This window comes from Sturnus vulgaris, chromosome 2 (assembly GCF_052056855.1).
Source record: "Sturnus vulgaris isolate bStuVul1 chromosome 2, bStuVul1.hap1, whole genome shotgun sequence".
Classification (NCBI taxonomy): domain Eukaryota; kingdom Metazoa; phylum Chordata; class Aves; order Passeriformes; family Sturnidae; genus Sturnus; species Sturnus vulgaris.
In genome coordinates, this window is record NC_142244.1 from 67,816,705 (window position 1) to 67,834,957 (window position 18,253).

At 35.2% G+C, this 18,253-nt stretch overlaps 1 protein-coding gene across 1 annotated transcript in view; it reads right to left on the reverse strand.

The window, feature by feature from the left end:
- Nucleotides 1-18,253, reverse strand: part of KLHL1 (kelch like family member 1) — a 183,932-nt gene that overhangs the window by 109,971 nt on the left and 55,708 nt on the right. The window contains exon 3 of the mRNA XM_014895354.2: nucleotides 12,512-12,648. Within this exon, the coding sequence (XP_014750840.1) occupies nucleotides 12,512-12,648 (137 nt within the window). The remainder of the gene's footprint in view (nucleotides 1-12,511; nucleotides 12,649-18,253) is intronic.

Sequence of the window (18,253 nt, forward strand, 5' to 3'; positions counted from 1 at the left end):
TATCTGGGGATATGAATATATATTATATATATTATAGCATGACTTAATTTTAATCAAATACAGAAATACTAGCTTACTACTTAGCATATCTATGACAAAAGCTAGAAAAGTACACTCAGTATGAGTTAGAGTGTATTGTTTTTCATTCTTTTAGCTTCAATGATAGATAGGTTTTTAATCCATCTAAATGCTTTCCAAATCTTACTTATCCTCTTTTTTAAACATCAAGACATCTTCATAAATTTGTTCACAACGGCTGTATTCTCTTTTTCAGAAGAGTTCTATGACATTTTTATATCATTTCCTCTGGGATATAGAGTGTTTAATATGGTCAGAGTTTGAGAAAAGAAAGCTGTTAAGGGGCTCCATATATGAAATATGAAATCTTCAGACAGTTTCATATTAGCAATTAGAGGATCCAAGCATCTATTTAAAAATGTTTAATGGGATATTCAAGGGGCATTAATATTATTGCTTCTTCAATTCACCTCCCCCTCTCTTTTAAGCAATAAGAAGCTTGCACAAGTGTCTTAGTCTGAGAAAAACAAATTAACCAGGCCTTAAAATCTCCTTTTGCATTACATTAATTAAGGTGAAAAAATATGAGGAAAAAACAATCAAAATAACTTGAATGCATTCTAATTGTATTCTAAATTATAGCTGCATTTGTGAAAAATGTTATGTGCATTGCTTATTCAGAAATTAAAATGCCTGTCTTTAGTATGTACTCCCAAAATGAATACATAAATTTTATTACCTCATTACCAAATGTGAAGCAGACATATAAGAATTCTCTGATATTTTTTTTTATTGCTAAACCTTTTCCCAAGTAAAGGGACAGTTTTGACTTGGGGTTGGTTTGTGATTTTGTGCTTTTTTTTTTTTCTTTTTTTAATTTGTTCTTGTTGTTGTTTGTTTGTTTGGGGGGTTTTTGTTTGGTTGTTTGGTTTCGGTTGGGTCTTTTTATGTTTAGGTTTCTTAATTTTGATTTTTTTTCTTTTATTCTCTTTCCTACACCTCTGACTATACTTTAGAACTAGTTTTGCAGGGAATCACTGCACCTTTGCCCATCTTTGTACGACATTAATAAGGTCAGTGTCTATCACTGACCTATAGCCTCCAACAGCTATTGACCAACAGATTGGACCTGTGGTGGGACAACTCAGTAGGTACAGATCAATTGCTCTGTGTATAAGCAATGAATTTTAACTAAATTTGTAACACATCATAATATCATCTGACAGCATGTGCACTGTAGTTCTTTTTCTCTTTTGTAATTACACACTTACCCATTCATAGGAAGACTCCTCAACATTCCTAACAGCACTCTAAGTATGGACAAGGGAAATCATGGGAAGTGTCAAGGAATTAGAAACAGGCTAAAACTAATTCCTTGTAATCAGGTATTTATCTTTTTAACCTTTCTATTTCATGTGTCTTGATCAGTTGTGTTGCAGTTTTGAAATGTTGCTGAATGGAACTATTTCTATAGGCTAATCAGTTTTAGGAGGTTTAATTCGTTTTTTAAAAAGGCAGTAAATGCTATCAAGATATTGATTTATTTTATGCATAGTAGATTAATTGACTACAATAAAAAATTGCTTTCCTGAAACAGCATCTAATTCCATTGAAGAACTGAAAAAGCTTATTAAAAAGGTGCTATGCCCCACACTGTTATAATAAACCTTTTTGCCATTGCTTACCTTAATTATTCCAAATCTTTGGTACTTTGAGGTAGCGACCTGACCTAATCACCCAAGATCTCCATTTACACTCCACTGAAAGAAATAGGAGATCTGAGAGCAGTTTTCACCTGCTCTGTTTTAGTCATGTACTGCAGAATGAGATTAATCACTTCCTGAATGGCTATCTCTTGATTTCAGAGAGCATTTTCATTTTATTTACTGAGACACTACTGATATTCATATTTGTTGATATGAATTCAGTTCATCTACTCCCAAACACAGCACTGGAATCATTAGAGCTATCAGGTTTCAGGTGATGAAACACTCTTTGGATTCAATTCTGATGATCAATTCTTTTTCTTATGGTCAATTCCTGGTAGTGACATAGTGTGTAAAATCACCTCTTATGTCTAGCCATGAAAACCAGTCAATAAAGAATGCTATAAAAAATATCTTCTGTGTAGCAAAACATCTTTTAGTCTCCAGTTTGACCTATGCCTTAAAAGATAAATTCCATGTTGTATTGTCTTCCATACTTATTATAAAGGTGAAGATGCTTTCAGAAAAGAAAACAGGACACAATATATTCCCTTAGCAGAGGTTGGTTTATTTTTTCAGATCAAACTGTGTTTTGTTTTCTATTAATTATTTTCTGCAGACCAAATTCATCAGTTGTACTTGAGGAAGAAGTCATTCCATGGCTAATTGTGTTTATTTAGAATAACAGAATGGTTTGGGTAGGAAGGGACCATAAAGATCATTTGCTTCCAATTCTCTTGCCATGGGCAGGGACATCTACCACTCGACCAGGTTTCCTCCATCCAGACTGGCCTTGAACACTTCCAGGGTGAGGCATCTCCAGCTTCTCTGGGCAACCTGCTGCAGTACCAGACCACTCTCACAGTAAAATCTTCTTTCTATTATCCAATAGAAACCAACTCTACTTCAGTTTTAAGTCTTTGTTCTGTCTCTGTGTGCTCTTGTATATATTCCCACACCAACTCTCCTGTAGGCTCCCTTCATTTAAATATTATTATGTATAAAATAATTTCATAAATTATTCCAGAGATATAAATATGCAGCTTGCTAAAAATGAAAAAGCCGCCATCACAGTAATATGAGAATTCTTATAAATTAACTAGATTCACTCTTTTAAAATACTGTACAATTATTTACATGTTAATGATACATCTTTGAGTAAGTGGACCAAACTTGCCTAATCATGTGATCCCTCGTCAGTACTGCCAGTTCCCTTTATTTAAATAGCATGGAATACTACATCATTGCAGAGTGATAAGGAAATGCTATTATCAAATTAAAATCCCCCTAAGCAGGAAACTTCTCACAAATGTCTGGCTAAAGATCAGAAAACTATATTAGCCAAAATAATCCATGTGTTACCTTCTCATCTCCTGTTCTGAAAAAAATCCCTTAAAACTACAAACCAAAACACCTCTATTTTATAATCAAAATGTCAGGTTTGAAAGAAAATTTGTCCACTAACTCATATACATCAGCTTTTTAGAGAGACATTCAAATGTTATTTTCTCCTTATGCTATTCACGTGCCTTAGCTCACTTTATATACTTGAACTTAGTCACCACTAAGATATACATACAAGTAATAGGACTAAAAGCAGCAAATCACTTTAGCTGTGAGCCTCAACTCCATAAAACTTTTTTATCAGCTGTGAAGAAAGATATGTTAGCAATCTGAGATAGAAGACACATTTTTTTCATTAGTTATAAAAAAAATGTAAAAATATGAACATCCTTCTTGGAATTATATGCTAAATATTACTGGTTTGTACTTGTACAGATGACCATTATGGTAGTAATGTATATATAATGTAATAGTATTTGTCACTATTATTATCACTATTGTCACTACTATTCTCACTAATAATTCAGTTAATACACAGGCATTGCATTTGGAAATTTTAAGCTTCATTATGTTTTTAAATAGAGGAATAAAATCTCACAGGTTAAAACAAACAAACAAACAAAAAAAGCCAAGATTAAAGTTACCTCAAAAAATACATAAATATAAAACAGCACTTGCTAATTAAATTTCAAACGGCACAAATCTTGCACTCATTCACAGAATAGGCCAAGAGATTACAAGAATTATTCCAAAAAAGCACATTTCATGTATAAGGCCCTAGTTTCTCTTAACTGTTTTTAGTTAATGGACTTCAGTACTTATGTTTGCTTCCAGACTGTATGTTCTGCTCATCATGCTGCACACATGAAAAGCCACTCCAGGAATTTATGTTTGCAAACAAAAGCAAACTTTAGTTTGAGAAGGAGTGGGGGAAGGGGAAGTTTCATTCCACAAGACTTGTACCAAATATTGACATCTCAGAGAGATACAACCTTTCTATTACTTTATTACACTGAACCCAGTCAAGCTTTGGCCTGTGGTGGGGGAAAAAAACAAAATTTAAAAAAAAAAAAAAAAAAAAAAAAAAAAAAAAAGGGAAAAATATGTCTGAAGGCCAAAGGAGCTCAGCTTTCAGGTTTGAAGGAGAATTATTTTCTTCTCCACATCTGAAGCAGGAGCACTCACTTCTGCCAGAATAAGCTTCTTAACTTCTCAGGCAATGATTTGGCAGCTTGTGATACAGTAGCATAGAACATTTCAAATCCCCGCTTAAAGAACAAAAAGTTACAGAAATAGAGGCATCAATTGCCAAGAAAAGATTTTTGCTTATGAGTCCACCTTACAGAATAATGAAATCTACTTTGTTTGGGCTGCATTGCCCTGCTGGGAGAAGTGAGTAGTCCAGTGGCATCCTGTTCTGAGGGTACATTTCATCGCAGCTGCTGTCAGATGAGCACAGAGCACAAAGGCAGTGAAGGTGTTTTACAATGCAGGAAGAGGCGTAAACACCTGAGAGGTGAGGACCTCTTTCACAAACTACCATTGCAATTTTCATGATTCTTTTGCTTGTGTTTTGGAACTGTAGATACACATCTAGGCAGCTGAGCTCAAGAGAGTGGGTATGGGCACACATGTCCAATGTAAGAGCTCCAGAAGCACATTAAAGAGGCAGACCATCCTACAGCAGCAGCCTGTCTGGTCACTGATGTCATTTAAGCAGTGGCTGGCATGTGCCAGATGGCAACACAAAGGGATGATACTCTAAAAGAACACTCACTTTCCAGCCATGTCCTTAATGTTCAGTATTTGTTTTAATCTTTCTTTGGAGATGAAGAATTTTGGGCCCAGCAAGGCACAGCTTTAAAAATGCACCGTGCAGTGCACCCAGTTTTCTGTTCTTCCCCTCCATACTCATTGCTTCCCTGTGTCTGCCTGAATTTATTTTCATTTACTTCTCCAGAATAGCAGACTGCATCACAGTACAAGGAAGCACAGTCTCTATCTATCTCTCCATAATATTCTAGATCATTCTGAAGACTCAAAATTTATGGATATCCAGTTCAGAGCTCTTTTCTAAACAGTTCTCATATACTTTGCCAAAAGAATGAGACAACAGCTGGTTCCTAGTACATAATTGCCAATTCTGTCCCTTAATGAAGTATCCAGGGTAAAAGGAGGATAACAATTCATTGGAGTGTAGAGTTCCAGGAATGAGTGAGGACTTTGTGTTTCAGTGACAAGAATGAAAAGCATCTGCTCCAGATGGAAACAAGATCCTCAGAGCAGGGCTGGCTCAAAAAAAAAGGAAAAAAATATTAAGGAGGCAGTCAGTCTCTGCAGTTCTTTAAGATAAAGGGGTCTCTGAAGTTCTTTCCTACAGACCTGATTTATGTGAAAGCCCACAGTTTGTTTTAGGATGTGAAAAATATCCATTGAAGATATTTTTTTCCAGCAGGCTGACATTCACAGGGGACAGAATACAACAATCTGGTCCTACAGTTACATTGAGGAACTTTGAAAGATTCCAGTCTTGTACACATGGGTAGTATAGCCGAGAATTTAACCCAGGTGCATAAATAAGAATCTTATGAGGAATATTATATATGAAAATGTCAATCTGAAATGTAACTGGAGTAAAGTATGAACTTTGAAGTGCAGTCAATGTGGAACATCCATGTACAGATAATCTGAATTATGGCTCTACAGATCCTGCCATCACTACCACTGCCTACTTCCTAAACTGGAGCAACCCTGATAAAGAAGGCTTCTTTGCAGCACTCTCTTTATTGACTACTGAAAAGTAAGACATGTATCATGATATGTATCTGCTTATAGGAGAGAGTTTCACAGGGAATCCTCCATATCCAGAAGTTAAGTTTATTTAAGGTCTGTGAGCACCTAGCATGATATATGACCTTTTTCTGTACTTCCATTTCACAACAGCTGACAAAGTCTTTTATATCAATTCACTTATCTTAGTTTGTCCTTTTATCACTCATCCCAGAGTTCCTGGAACAAATGATCTCCCATCTGAAATGAACGGAAATTTAAGGGCCTATTCTCTGCAAGTGCAAAGTCAACCATCAAATACATGGCAGAGAAAATGTAGTGGGAGAGCAGCAAGGAATAGTCTCCTCCAAAGAGTGCTACTAAGACATGGTCTGCATTCACAGGGATCTCTAACATGATACTACAGAACAAATAACTCTTGAACAAACTCAACAAGTCACAGAGGTAGAGGCAAGGACCTTTACAGTATCAGCGTGCCTCCACTTCTCAATGTGATCAATATATACTAGAGAGGAGTAGCCTGAAACACTGCAAAAATGCCACCAGTACCTAAAATCCAGGCATTTGTCAGAGGACAAAATTTTAATAAAATACCTTACATTGTATCCATTGAGTTAAATTTGTCTGGGACTTCTATCTAGCACTAAGGCTAATGGGAATGAAATGGCCTCAGTTTTACTCCAAATACTGTCATCCCCCAAAGAATGGCAGTCACATTTAAACAGCATGTTGTAGCATAATCCACTGGCTGTGATAACCCCTGGACTCTGACACTATTAATTGGCACAAGCCATAAGTATGTTAAGAGTTGTCCTCAGTGTTTGTTTATATAGGCAACTGACATTCAGCAATTAAAAAAAAAAAAAAGTCCCCAAACCAAGATGAAGAAACAAACCTCCTTGGAATATTTAATTAATATAGTTTCTGTGCTGCAAGAACCTAAGGGTCCTTGTGCTTAAAGGCATGTTCCTACTTGCTACATCCCTGCTGTCTGCCCTGTGTGTGTTATTAGCTATAACACTGACAAAGACACTTGACAGTACTTTAATTAAAGAATTTCCCAAATAAAATCTAATTAAAAGCTATACAGCAGGGCTTGAACCTCCTCCATGTATGATCTATTCTCCTTTTTTTTCAGATGTGTATAAATAAATCAAGGATTTTTAGTTTTCTATTCCTTAAATGGGTTTTGCTTTTTCAGTTTCATTAACAGTATGAAAGCACCAACCTACTCTTCTGATCACTGTTGGGAATGCATGCTAATTAGATATCCCGATGCTAATTAGATTTCTAGATATAGGAAATCTATAGTAGCTTCACAGCTCTTTTGTATCTTCAAAGGAGGGCTCTTACAGTCACCAGTACAAGAAAAACAACAGAATATCCATCTATAGTTTCAATCTTCTCTGAACTATTGAAGCACAATTGAAAATAATGAAAACTCAAGTTTTAAGATCAAGAAAGAAGCACTATCTAAGAAAATGAGGTGAAGAAACACTCTTCTGTATAACTGCTTATATTGAATTCATAAAAGATCAAAGATTACATATCCATCTATCCCAGGGCACTAAGATCTCAATCATAGATTTTTTTGCTATCAATCATCTTGCTGCTTGAAAAATGAAACACAGTTTCTGCATAGCCATTGCACCTAAGTGTTGGCTTCAGATTTCCTCATTTGGCTCACAAGGAGCAGACATGCAAAAGAGGAAGTTTTGTTTCTTGTTAAGTTGCAGTTCTGCTATATAACAGACAAAACATACTTTAGCTATTTGAATAAACCAACAAAATTCAGCAAAGTTTGCATAGATTAATGAAGTAACATATTTTTTTACTGGTCAAATATATCCTTCACAAAAAACAGTGGTAAAGATATTTTGATTTATCCTTGTGAACCTATGTATAGAACAAGAAGCATATAATTTTGATGAAGTGTTTTTCTAATAAATTTACATCATCTATGTAATTTGAATTATACAAGCTGTAATTACATTATAATGTAGCCTATGTCATTAGAAAATTTGTGTGTATTTCAGATAAAACAATATGTAGTCATTACATTATTAATTTGTTTACAAAACAATAAGTTAAATACATATAAAAAAATCCCTAAACACTTCGAAAACAATCCCAGTACTGACCTATATAGTACATATTTTAACACATGCCATTTTTTTTTCAGCTTGCATCAAATTCTGTTTTATAGGTACATCAATCACATAACTTTAAAATTACGTAATTATTCACATTGAATCTTCTCAGAAACGTCAACATCCTTTATTATCTTTAAATCAGCACTTTTGGTTGTCTAATTTTTTGTCTTCCTGTTATTAGTCTTAGATTGGCAGGTGCCTTCACTCAGGAGCTGCTCTAATCAAGACTGTACAAGACTTGATGCTCTGCTGGTCACCATGTAATTCTACCTCACTAATTATTTAGAAATCTATTTGCGTACAGAATCACAGAATAAGCTGAGTTGGAAGGGATCCTCAAGGATCACTGAGTTCAGCTCTAAGCCCTGCACAAGACCACCCCCAAGAGTCACACCATGTGCCTGAGTGCACTGTCCAAATGCTTCTTACACTGTCAGTCTTGATTCTTTGACCACTTCCCTGGGGAGCCTCTTCCAGTGCCCAATCTCTTCTGAGTGATGAACTTTTTTCTAATATCCAGTCTAAATAACTCCTGACACAGCTTCAGGCCATTCCCTTGGGTTCTGTACTGGTCAGCAGAGAGCAGAGATCAGTGCCTGCCCCTCCTCTTCCCCTCCCAAGGAAGTTGTAGCTGCAGTCAGGTCTCCCCTCAGTCTCCTCCAGGCTGAACAGACCAAGTGACTCAGCTGCTCTTTATGCCCCATCACAAATCTCATGGCCCTCCTAACACTCTCTAATAATTTAATGTCTTTCTTAATATTGTGGTGACCCAAACCAGAGACAGGACTTGAGGTGAGGCTGCCTCAGCGTAGAGCAGAGTAGGACAATCTCCTCCCAGATGCCAATGCTGTGCCTGATGCACTCCAGGACTATTTTCCTCATGTGTGGTGTACAAAATCTCCCCTTTGCTGAACTTTAATTCCGATATTTTGCAACAATATTAGATTATATTGGTGAAGGATCTAGTATCAGTTTATGATATTTCCATTATAATAATATTTTTCATAGACATATTTTATTTTATCCTTCTTAAACTCCTACTTAATATGTACAATTCAAAGTAAAAATGAAATAATTTCACCAGATTATAAAAAAAAATATAAACCTGACTGAATTACAAATAGTAAGATGTGGAAATGGCTCCATATTTTAAATCACATCTAAACATATTTGCACTGTAATACTCTTAACTTCTGCATATTTGCAAACAAGTCCATGTTCAGCTGTATTTTTTCTGATATGTTCAGGTGTCCCAACAGAAAACCTACTCTGTAACAGCAGCAACTATAGGTTGTTTTTTTTTTTAAAGCTCCTTGAGTTAAGAAGGTAATGATAGGAAAAAGAAAAAAGGAGTAAATAAGTGCCCATTTGTCAAAATTGTTTTCTATTCCTGAGATAAAACAATAAAGAGCAAAACTGGTCATAGACATGAGTTGCTGAAAACTTTTTCACTCATTGTGCAGTCAGTCATTGGAATTTGGCAGCCAGATTCTCCAGATATTCTGTCTGAGTCTAGACAGGTGTATGCTCCAGATTAGAGATTAGAAGTCTGAAAGGGAATTTCTCTTGGCCTTTGTGCTTCTGGGTATCCAAGCAGTGGCTATCTTCTCAAATTTCCACTTGTCACATCCTTGCAGAACCAGGAAAGTGAACAGACTCAAAGGGAAAGGGGAAATTAGGTAGACTGCTGGTAAATAAGGAATCAGAGTGCAAGAAAGAAGATAAGAAACTATGAATCTAGATAAATCATGCTAGATGATGGAAAAGAAATTGGAAAAAAATTAAGGTTTTGCTCTGGCAAGGTCAAGGGAAAACAGAACGATTAACTGAGAAGCCTAGATTGTATTTAATTTTGATAAACTGAATAAATTTGGAACTATTTTCTTGGAATTCACTAATCACATTAGTTACCACTGAATTCTCCATAGCATTTTTGAATGCTCTTATCCTCTGTGCAAGGTTGGCCACATTAATGATGAGCTGTGTATCCAAGGTATACCCACCATTTGTTACAGAGATTGCTATTTGGATTTGGCTAAAACTGCCAGGATCAATAGAGAAAATTATGTTCCAGTGCCTGCAAACCTTCCCCAGCGTTGTTTAATTTATTAGCATAATTGTAGCTAGGAAACTTAGGTGTCTGCTAAGATATCTGATGCAGAGTAAAGGAATAGAGAAAGAAATAATCCCACATGAACTTCAGGAGATAAGGACACAAGCTAAGAATAAATACGGATAAATCAGACTAAGGATAAATAACCTGATGGAAGAGAAAAACTAGACAAAGTGATCAAAACTACAATGATATATGGCATCCAATATATTTACTCTTTTAGCACAATTTAGTAAAATTGTCTCACATTTCCCGACTCTCATCACTATTCTGTTGTCAGTAAGTATTTATGAAACTTGCAAGTGTAAACTTAAGACATTTTAAAGTCTTATTTTAAAGTCTTATTTAAACTCCAAAATGAGTTTTAAAAAAAAAGAATAATGGTCTGTTACCACTGCAAGTGAAAGACACTAAAGATCCTGGTTATCATCTTAAGTTTCTAATTCTTCAAGGTGATGCTAGAATATGACATAATGTTGCCATTTCTGAGGCACTTTGGACTGTGTGACTGTTTAAATTAACGAATATTACAGATGCAAATTCATATGAGGCAAATTAGAAAACATGGGAATTATACTAGCTGTGGAGTTCTCTTTTCATCCATTTGTGAAGTCTGGCCCTTATTTACCTTGCACCAAAAAGAAACTTTCAAGTCTTACATCTCATATAATGGATAGAATATATCACATGGCATAGAGAAATCAAGGAGCATTAAGGAGCTGAAAATCTTAAATGTTTTTGGTAAGCAGAGGTTTGCTTCTTCTACTTTTTCAGCCTCATCCAGTCTCCAAAGTTCTCAGAGATAACCATAAAGTTTTTAAATAGCTTCATTAATCTTGAAAATGTTTAATTTTTTCCCCTCTTTCTTCTGAATCTCAGTCTTCCCTTAATCTACACTTACATGCTATCTCTTGTTGTAAACAACAACTCTTTTGTATCTTTCCAGGTGATATTTTAGTGAAATCTGAGGCAAAAGAACCATATAGCACTTGAGTATTTCCACAGTTTTCCTTCCAGGAGAACAACACTGTCCCTTCTCTTACCTCCTCTTTAACCTTCCTCTTACAAAATGATTTAACATTACCCAAACTCTTTTTTGCTGTTCTGTGCCACGGTATTCTTGATTTTGCCCCAGTATTCCTGTGCCATTCATTCACCAAGGAATCAGATGGTATCCTTCTTATGTGAGCTATTTCATTTCATGGATCCCTAGCTTGAAACTCTCCAGATGATGCACATTCCTGACTGGCAAAGCCACAGCTGACGGGAGTAGGCACTACCCTTTTAACATGCAGAGCAGTACATAAATCCTGGTCTTACATTCCCAGAACATTTCTTTCTCAAACATTAGTCTCAAAAAGTGTATTTTTAGCCTAAATTATGTTTATTTGTTGTTTCTGTTTTCTATTAAGATGGTAAAGCTATTATGTTACAAAAAAACCCTGCACATATCCTGATTAAATATATCAAAGCGAACAGCAACTTGTGATTAAATTATTATATGTGTATTTAGAGCAGATTAAAACTGCAGAGTTTGGGGTATCCATTTAAAATTGAATCTAAATCAAATATACAATAGATTCATCATGATAAAATATGATTCATTTAAACAATATAAGGATGCCTTTTGGGAAACAAAGAGAAAACAGTGTATCTTTTATACCTATGTGATTCAAGGCAAATCGTATAGGCATTTCCACTCTTTTAATTACCTGATTTTGTAACATTAACATTCGTTCTTTCAGATTAATGCACTTCAGTTACAATGTGCATAACAAGTTGCTTAAGAAGGATAAATCCCAAATTTATAATGCATTAAAATGTAAAAACTATTCAGAAGAGGGCTTTGAGTTACTGACTCTGAATTGTGAGTTATTCATAAGTTTACACTTCAAAACAGAGTACCAGCATATGAAAGGAAATGAAAGTGAAAACATCAGGCTCATAATAAAACCATTTAAAATATTTTCTTATTTAAATTTCAAATTCTTTTTTTCTTTCAAATCTTATAAGATTTATGCAATTATTTAAACTGAGATTTGATTAAGACAGCAACATAGGATTATTCTTCAAAAAATACAATTGATCCTTCAATGAGCTTATGGAATTTGAATTATATGGGTGTGAGGCACTCTTTTTAAACATTTGGAAACCAAGAAAAAAATCATTTACTTGATTGTCCTACTGAACTTGGCAAGTCTGAAATATTGAACAGTTTGGAGAAAAAAAATTATCTGAATTAATCCCTAGTAATGGTAAATAAACCTTTAGGATGATTAAGATTAAAAAGAAAAAAATTAAACAAAAATACAATTAATTGGAATGTAGTAAACAAAAATATCAACATGTGCCTCCATAGGAAGTACATAATGTATGCACCACAATACCTGTATATGCAAACTGAACAAGGTCCCACAGTGCATTGGGGTCTATGCCTTCCATTTTGATCTCCTCTTGCTTGGCTTCACAAACATCACTTGTAAACATGGCAGCAAAGTAGTCAGAGACAGAACTGAGGACAAGTCTGTAAAAAAGTTAGAAACTGGTGTAATTTGCTTGGATATATGTATTAGAAATTTCATGTATTTATAAACTTCTTTAAAAATTATTTTCATAATCATTAAAAATTAATAGGGGGAATATATTATTAATGCACATTGGCTGCAAAACACAGAATGACATTTAATTCTAATTTGGTTTTGCCTCCTGTGATATGAACCAAGTAGCACTTTAGCATATGACTATAAAACAGACATAGAAATTAGCACTCAGTCTTTCTGACAATCTTCCAATCATGCAGTTGTCCCAAATGTTAACAAGATAAGCTCTCAGTATCAAAGACAACTTAAAATTGACAGGCATTTCAGACTCCAGAGGTACTCTTCTTTGCTCATAAAGAATAAAGTGCTTTGTGCTTATTTGTTATAAACTTTAATAATAGCATGTGACTTTAAGCAATCTGTAAACTCTCCAATAAACTATAAGTAGTTTAGCATGCTAGTCACTAAAAATATGTAATAGAATCACTGTGTAATATGTTTTTGTTAATAAACTTGTCCAAGGAATATAATTTGAAAATACCTACAAAATGTGCATAGGTTATTGTTTAGGGATCTAATATAGAAAAAATCAATATCACAGCAAGTATCAGATATGACTGTAGTTATTGGAGCTTTAAGTTAAGGCATGCTTCCAAATACCATCTACAGTGACATTTTTATCTTGTTAGGACTGAATATTCACAGATGATCTTGAGATGTAAAAGTGGTACACCTATAAATAGTGCTCCACGTTCTTCCATTAAAATGGTCCCATTTCTGGACTAATTTGAAAACATGATACACAAACATATAAATAAAAGACAAAACAATCAAAACTGGACAACTTGGTAACCAAAAGAAAAACAATTAGCATTTTGTATATTGTTAGCTAGTTTTATCAGGGCAAATTATTTTTTAAAAAAATAACCAAGATAAACAAGTTAATTCTTATCAGCCACCATGCTAATTGATTGCCTTTGCTCTCTTAGGTCATCTCAATAACTAAGCAAAATATGTCAGCTTGAATTGACTTAATAATTTTACGGTGCTTTAAGCTGCTATATTTTATCAACAACTAGGGCAGCTTGAAGACATATATATGATCTTTGCCTCTAATGATGGGAAATGACTAAATAGGTATAGTAGTTTTATCACTTTTCATGTCGTGCTCAACTCTAGCAATCAATGAATTTTAGAAGTAAACATCCTAATTCATAAATGGTTCACATTATATTTATGTAACAACAAAAGACAATGGATGACTACAAAAAGATGAACTTCGAAATAAACTTTGGTGCTGCCACCAGGAACTCCTAATTTACATTTTTTTCATCATTGAGGAACATGTACTTTTACATTTGTTTATTTATTCCATTTATCTTATTTATATATTATTATCTTTGCAATTCTTCTTCTCTTTTTCTGACTGCTTATTTATAAATGAGTTTATTGTTCATAGATGTTTTAATAAAAGCATCACAAAAATAAAAGACAGGAAAAACAGTATTAAATAATGATGATTTTCTATGAGAAAAATTCTCACAGATAGCAGAGATGTAATTTAGGTATGTGATTGAGATTTTCATTTGAGACCATTTTGAATTAGCTGTTGCTTCAGATTTACTAGCCATAATTTAAATTCAGCTATGGGTATTCAACTTGGTCACTTGCCAAAAGCAAGGCCAAAACCCTTGGCTGCACTAAAAAAAAGGACAAATGAATGAACAGAAATTTTAATACATCAGTTAATGATCAGTGGAAATATTTTCAGACAGTAACATCTTGGATTTTAAATTCACATAATGTATGTTCAGCAGTTACTTATTATAAAAACTTACTGTATATGTATTGTCAAATATAAAACAAACATACAAAAAACAACAGAGGGAGGGCAGAAAATAAATAATGGAAGGATTAAATGTCTTTCACAAACTTCTATAAAAATATGTGATTTTCCACGGTTTGGGTGAGGAAAGTCAAAGAAGTTATCTAATAGATTTCAGCTGCAAAGGAGAATTCAGTCTACAGGAACACACATGATCCAGTCCAAAGTGGAAAAAAGAAGAAAAAATAAATGAGATACAGGTCCTCAGCATTACTCATTTTTCTTAAAGGTTTATCCTTACTGGTTTATACCACCTATCAAAGAAGATGGCTTAAATGAGCAGAAAGGTCCTGTAATGTAGCAGCTCGTCTACAGAAGCAAGACAAGCTTTTGAAGAGAATGATAAAAAAAATGATTGTTTTTTCAAAGTGTCTTATGTTAATCAATAGTTAACAGAAATACTGAATCAGATTTTTCATCAACTTACTATAACCAAAAGGAGTTAACTGATTTCAAGACACTAACTTCTACCTTGGGAAGTGCTCTGCAAGTTGAACTGAAGTGAGAGGAACTTGCTAATTACACTTAATTCTGAAAGGTGACACCTTTTGTAAATCTTTATTGTGTTCCAGTGTTGAGATGGAAGATCAAAAGTGAGAAATCAAAGAGATCAATTAATTTGTAATGATCTGCTGCTTTTTGCACATCAGAAGGCTCCAAACAGCCCTAAATCTTGTCTTAAAGGCATGTTGACCTATTAATCAAGAAAGGTCAGGTGGATGAGGATGTCACTTTTTTCTACTTCTGATTTGGCAGTGAGAATACATAATAAACTCTTTCATCCTTGAGACTCATAGCAGGTAACTCATGGCTTAAAATGAGTTTGTGAACCCAGAAAGATTTTCTCCAGATTAAGGGACTTCTTTCCCTTTATGACTAATTTCAACCTTATAAAATTCTGGTTTCTTTTATAAGTAATCCATATGAATGATTAGGGTTGTGACCTTTTTTCCCAGGATATCAGATTTTATTTTAGTTTATTACAGAATATTTATTTGCCACTTTCAAAACTGTTTTCATATACACCTTTAATAGAGAATTGCCTCAACACTGATTGTGCATTTATTAATTAAAAGAAGTAAAAAATGATCACTTAAAATCTTTAAGAAAATTCTTAGAGTATTTTACTGCCAACTGAGTAGAATATCAGATGTTACTTGGACTGAAAACTCATAGGCAAGACACGATTTTTACTCCAAGTATATTATGCTAGTACACATAGGAGCTGAATATTCTTGAGAGCTAGGTCCATAAGAATCTCATGAGGTTTAACAAGACCCAGTGGAAGGTGCTGCACCAGGGTTAGGGCAACCCCCGGTATCAATCCAGGCTGAGAGATGAATGGATAGAGAGCAGCCCTGCTGGGAAGGGCTTGGGGGGTGCTGGTGGATGAGAGGCTGGACATGACCCAGCCATGGGCACTCCCAGCCCAGAAACCAAACATGTCCTGGGCTGCATCCAAAGCAGCGTGGGCAGCAGGGCAGGGAGGGGATTCTGCCCCTCTGCTCTGCTCTGTGAGACCCCACCTGGAGTACTGCATAAAAACAGCTTTCATTTCCAAAGATTCTAGGGGGAAAGTGGTAATATTTAGAATTTTTCCACACTACATTTTAATTTTCATTTACCTTTTGACAGATGGCTTTGTGAAAGCATGCATATATATCTCTCGCTATCGACTCATATAGATATTCTTTTTAAAAGCTGCAATTTTAAGGTCTGACTTCTGAAAGAAATAAAATCTCACATTCAATGTATAGTGGTATAATTCACAGCACCGGAAGGATATCAACCTGTTAGAGCGAGTCTGGAGCCACCAAAATGATTAGAGGGGTGGAGCACCTCTATCATCTGGAAAGATTGTGGCAATTCAGCTTTTTCAGCCTAGAAAAGACTTAGGGATGACTTAATTGCTGCCTTCCAGTACCTGAACCTATAAGAAAGGTGGAGAGGGACCCTTTATATGATCATGTAGTGATAGGACAAGGGGGAATGGTTTCAAAGCTAGAGACTAGGTTCTTTCACCCTTTGAAGTCCATTTCAGTTCCTGCACCTTCTTCCAGTCCATAAAGTAGCAGCATCAGTATTCTGGTTTAATACAGTAATAAAATACCTCTAGCTGGAAAAGGACCCTTAAGGCTTCTAAAACAAAACAAACCATGTGATTAAGTGCATGATCAGATGCTCCTGGAACAGTTATCACTTCCCTGAAAGCCTGTTGGAATGACTTACCACCCTTCTGCTGAAGAACCTTTTCCTAATATTCAATGTGAACTTCCCCCGACTTCATTCCATTTCCTTGGGTCCCGTCACTGGTCACCAGACAGGTGAGATCACCACCTCCCCCTGTGCTCTTGCCCTCCAGGAAGCTGGAGACTGTGATGAGGTCATCCCTCAGCCTTCTTTTTTGTAGGGTGAACAAGCCCAGTGACCTCAGCTGCTCTCCTTGTACATTTCTCCTTCCAAACCTTTCACCACCTTGGATGGCCTCCTCTGGACACACTCCAGCAGTGTGATATCCTTATATTGTGGCTCCCAAAACTGCACAGAATACTCAAGGTGACGCTGTACCAGCACAGAGCAGAGAGGGACAATCAATCACCCATTGATGGGCTGGTGATATTGTGCCTGGTGCCCCCCAAGGCATGGCTGGTCCTTTGCTGCTCGGGTACTGATGACTCATGTTCAACTTGCCAGCAACCCAAACCCCCATATCAAGATTGGCAATCTAGGTTAATATTAAAAGCTTATCTAAACTGCCTTGCTGCTCCTCTGATAGCAGGATTTTTTGCTGTTGTTGTTCTTTCCCAAACACATTACTTGAATGAATTGTTTTTAAATTCAAGGACAGCGGATTGTGTTAAACAACTCTATTCAGATGCAGTATTTGATATGGGAAGTTCCTCAAACCTTACAGATATCTGAGAATAACATAGGGCTGCTGTACTGCTTTTACTGTGCGTTCTCCACATGCATCTGTTACTGACTAGTGCCAGAAAACAAGGCTTCAGACTATATAATGTGCATTTTTTTCTTTCACTTCCTGCTTTTAGACTTTCCTTTCTTTTGTGCCTGGTTCTTTATTCTTTCATCTTGCCTTTCAGCTAAACTTTCTCCATTAATTTTTCCTCATTTTACTAATACAAATTTTTAAAACTTTATATCTCTGTAGTAGCACTCCAAATGCATTGAAAAAGTTGTTACCACTCAGAGCACCGAGACAGACAATGCTTACTGCATTTTGCTGAAGGAGTTTAATTAAATTTATCTTCACATGCCATTCAAATACTTGTAGAAAGAGTTGGGTAATCTTACTAAAGTATTTCTTTGTTATTGGTAATTTTCCAATAGTTCTGTACTACCTTTTCTGCCACGGTAAGAGTCCCATGTGATCCTTTTCTTAAGTACTGGAAAGAAAAAAACTGGTGTTTTTTATATTAAGAGAAAACAGAAAATAAAAACTTGGATTTCTCATTATATACTCAACTATACTTGACTATATTATAACAACAACAAAAGTAGATTTCTTGGTTTCTCAAAAAGTCAGAACTGTAAGCTGAGGATGCAACTCCCCTTCTACATCTTTGGATTTTCTGGTTTTATTGAATTTTCTGTTTTATTGAATCCAGTCTGTGTTACATGGGAGTGTTTTGTTTTAATTGGATAGGGGCAGGTGAATTTTAGCTTTATATCACATTTGTTCTTTT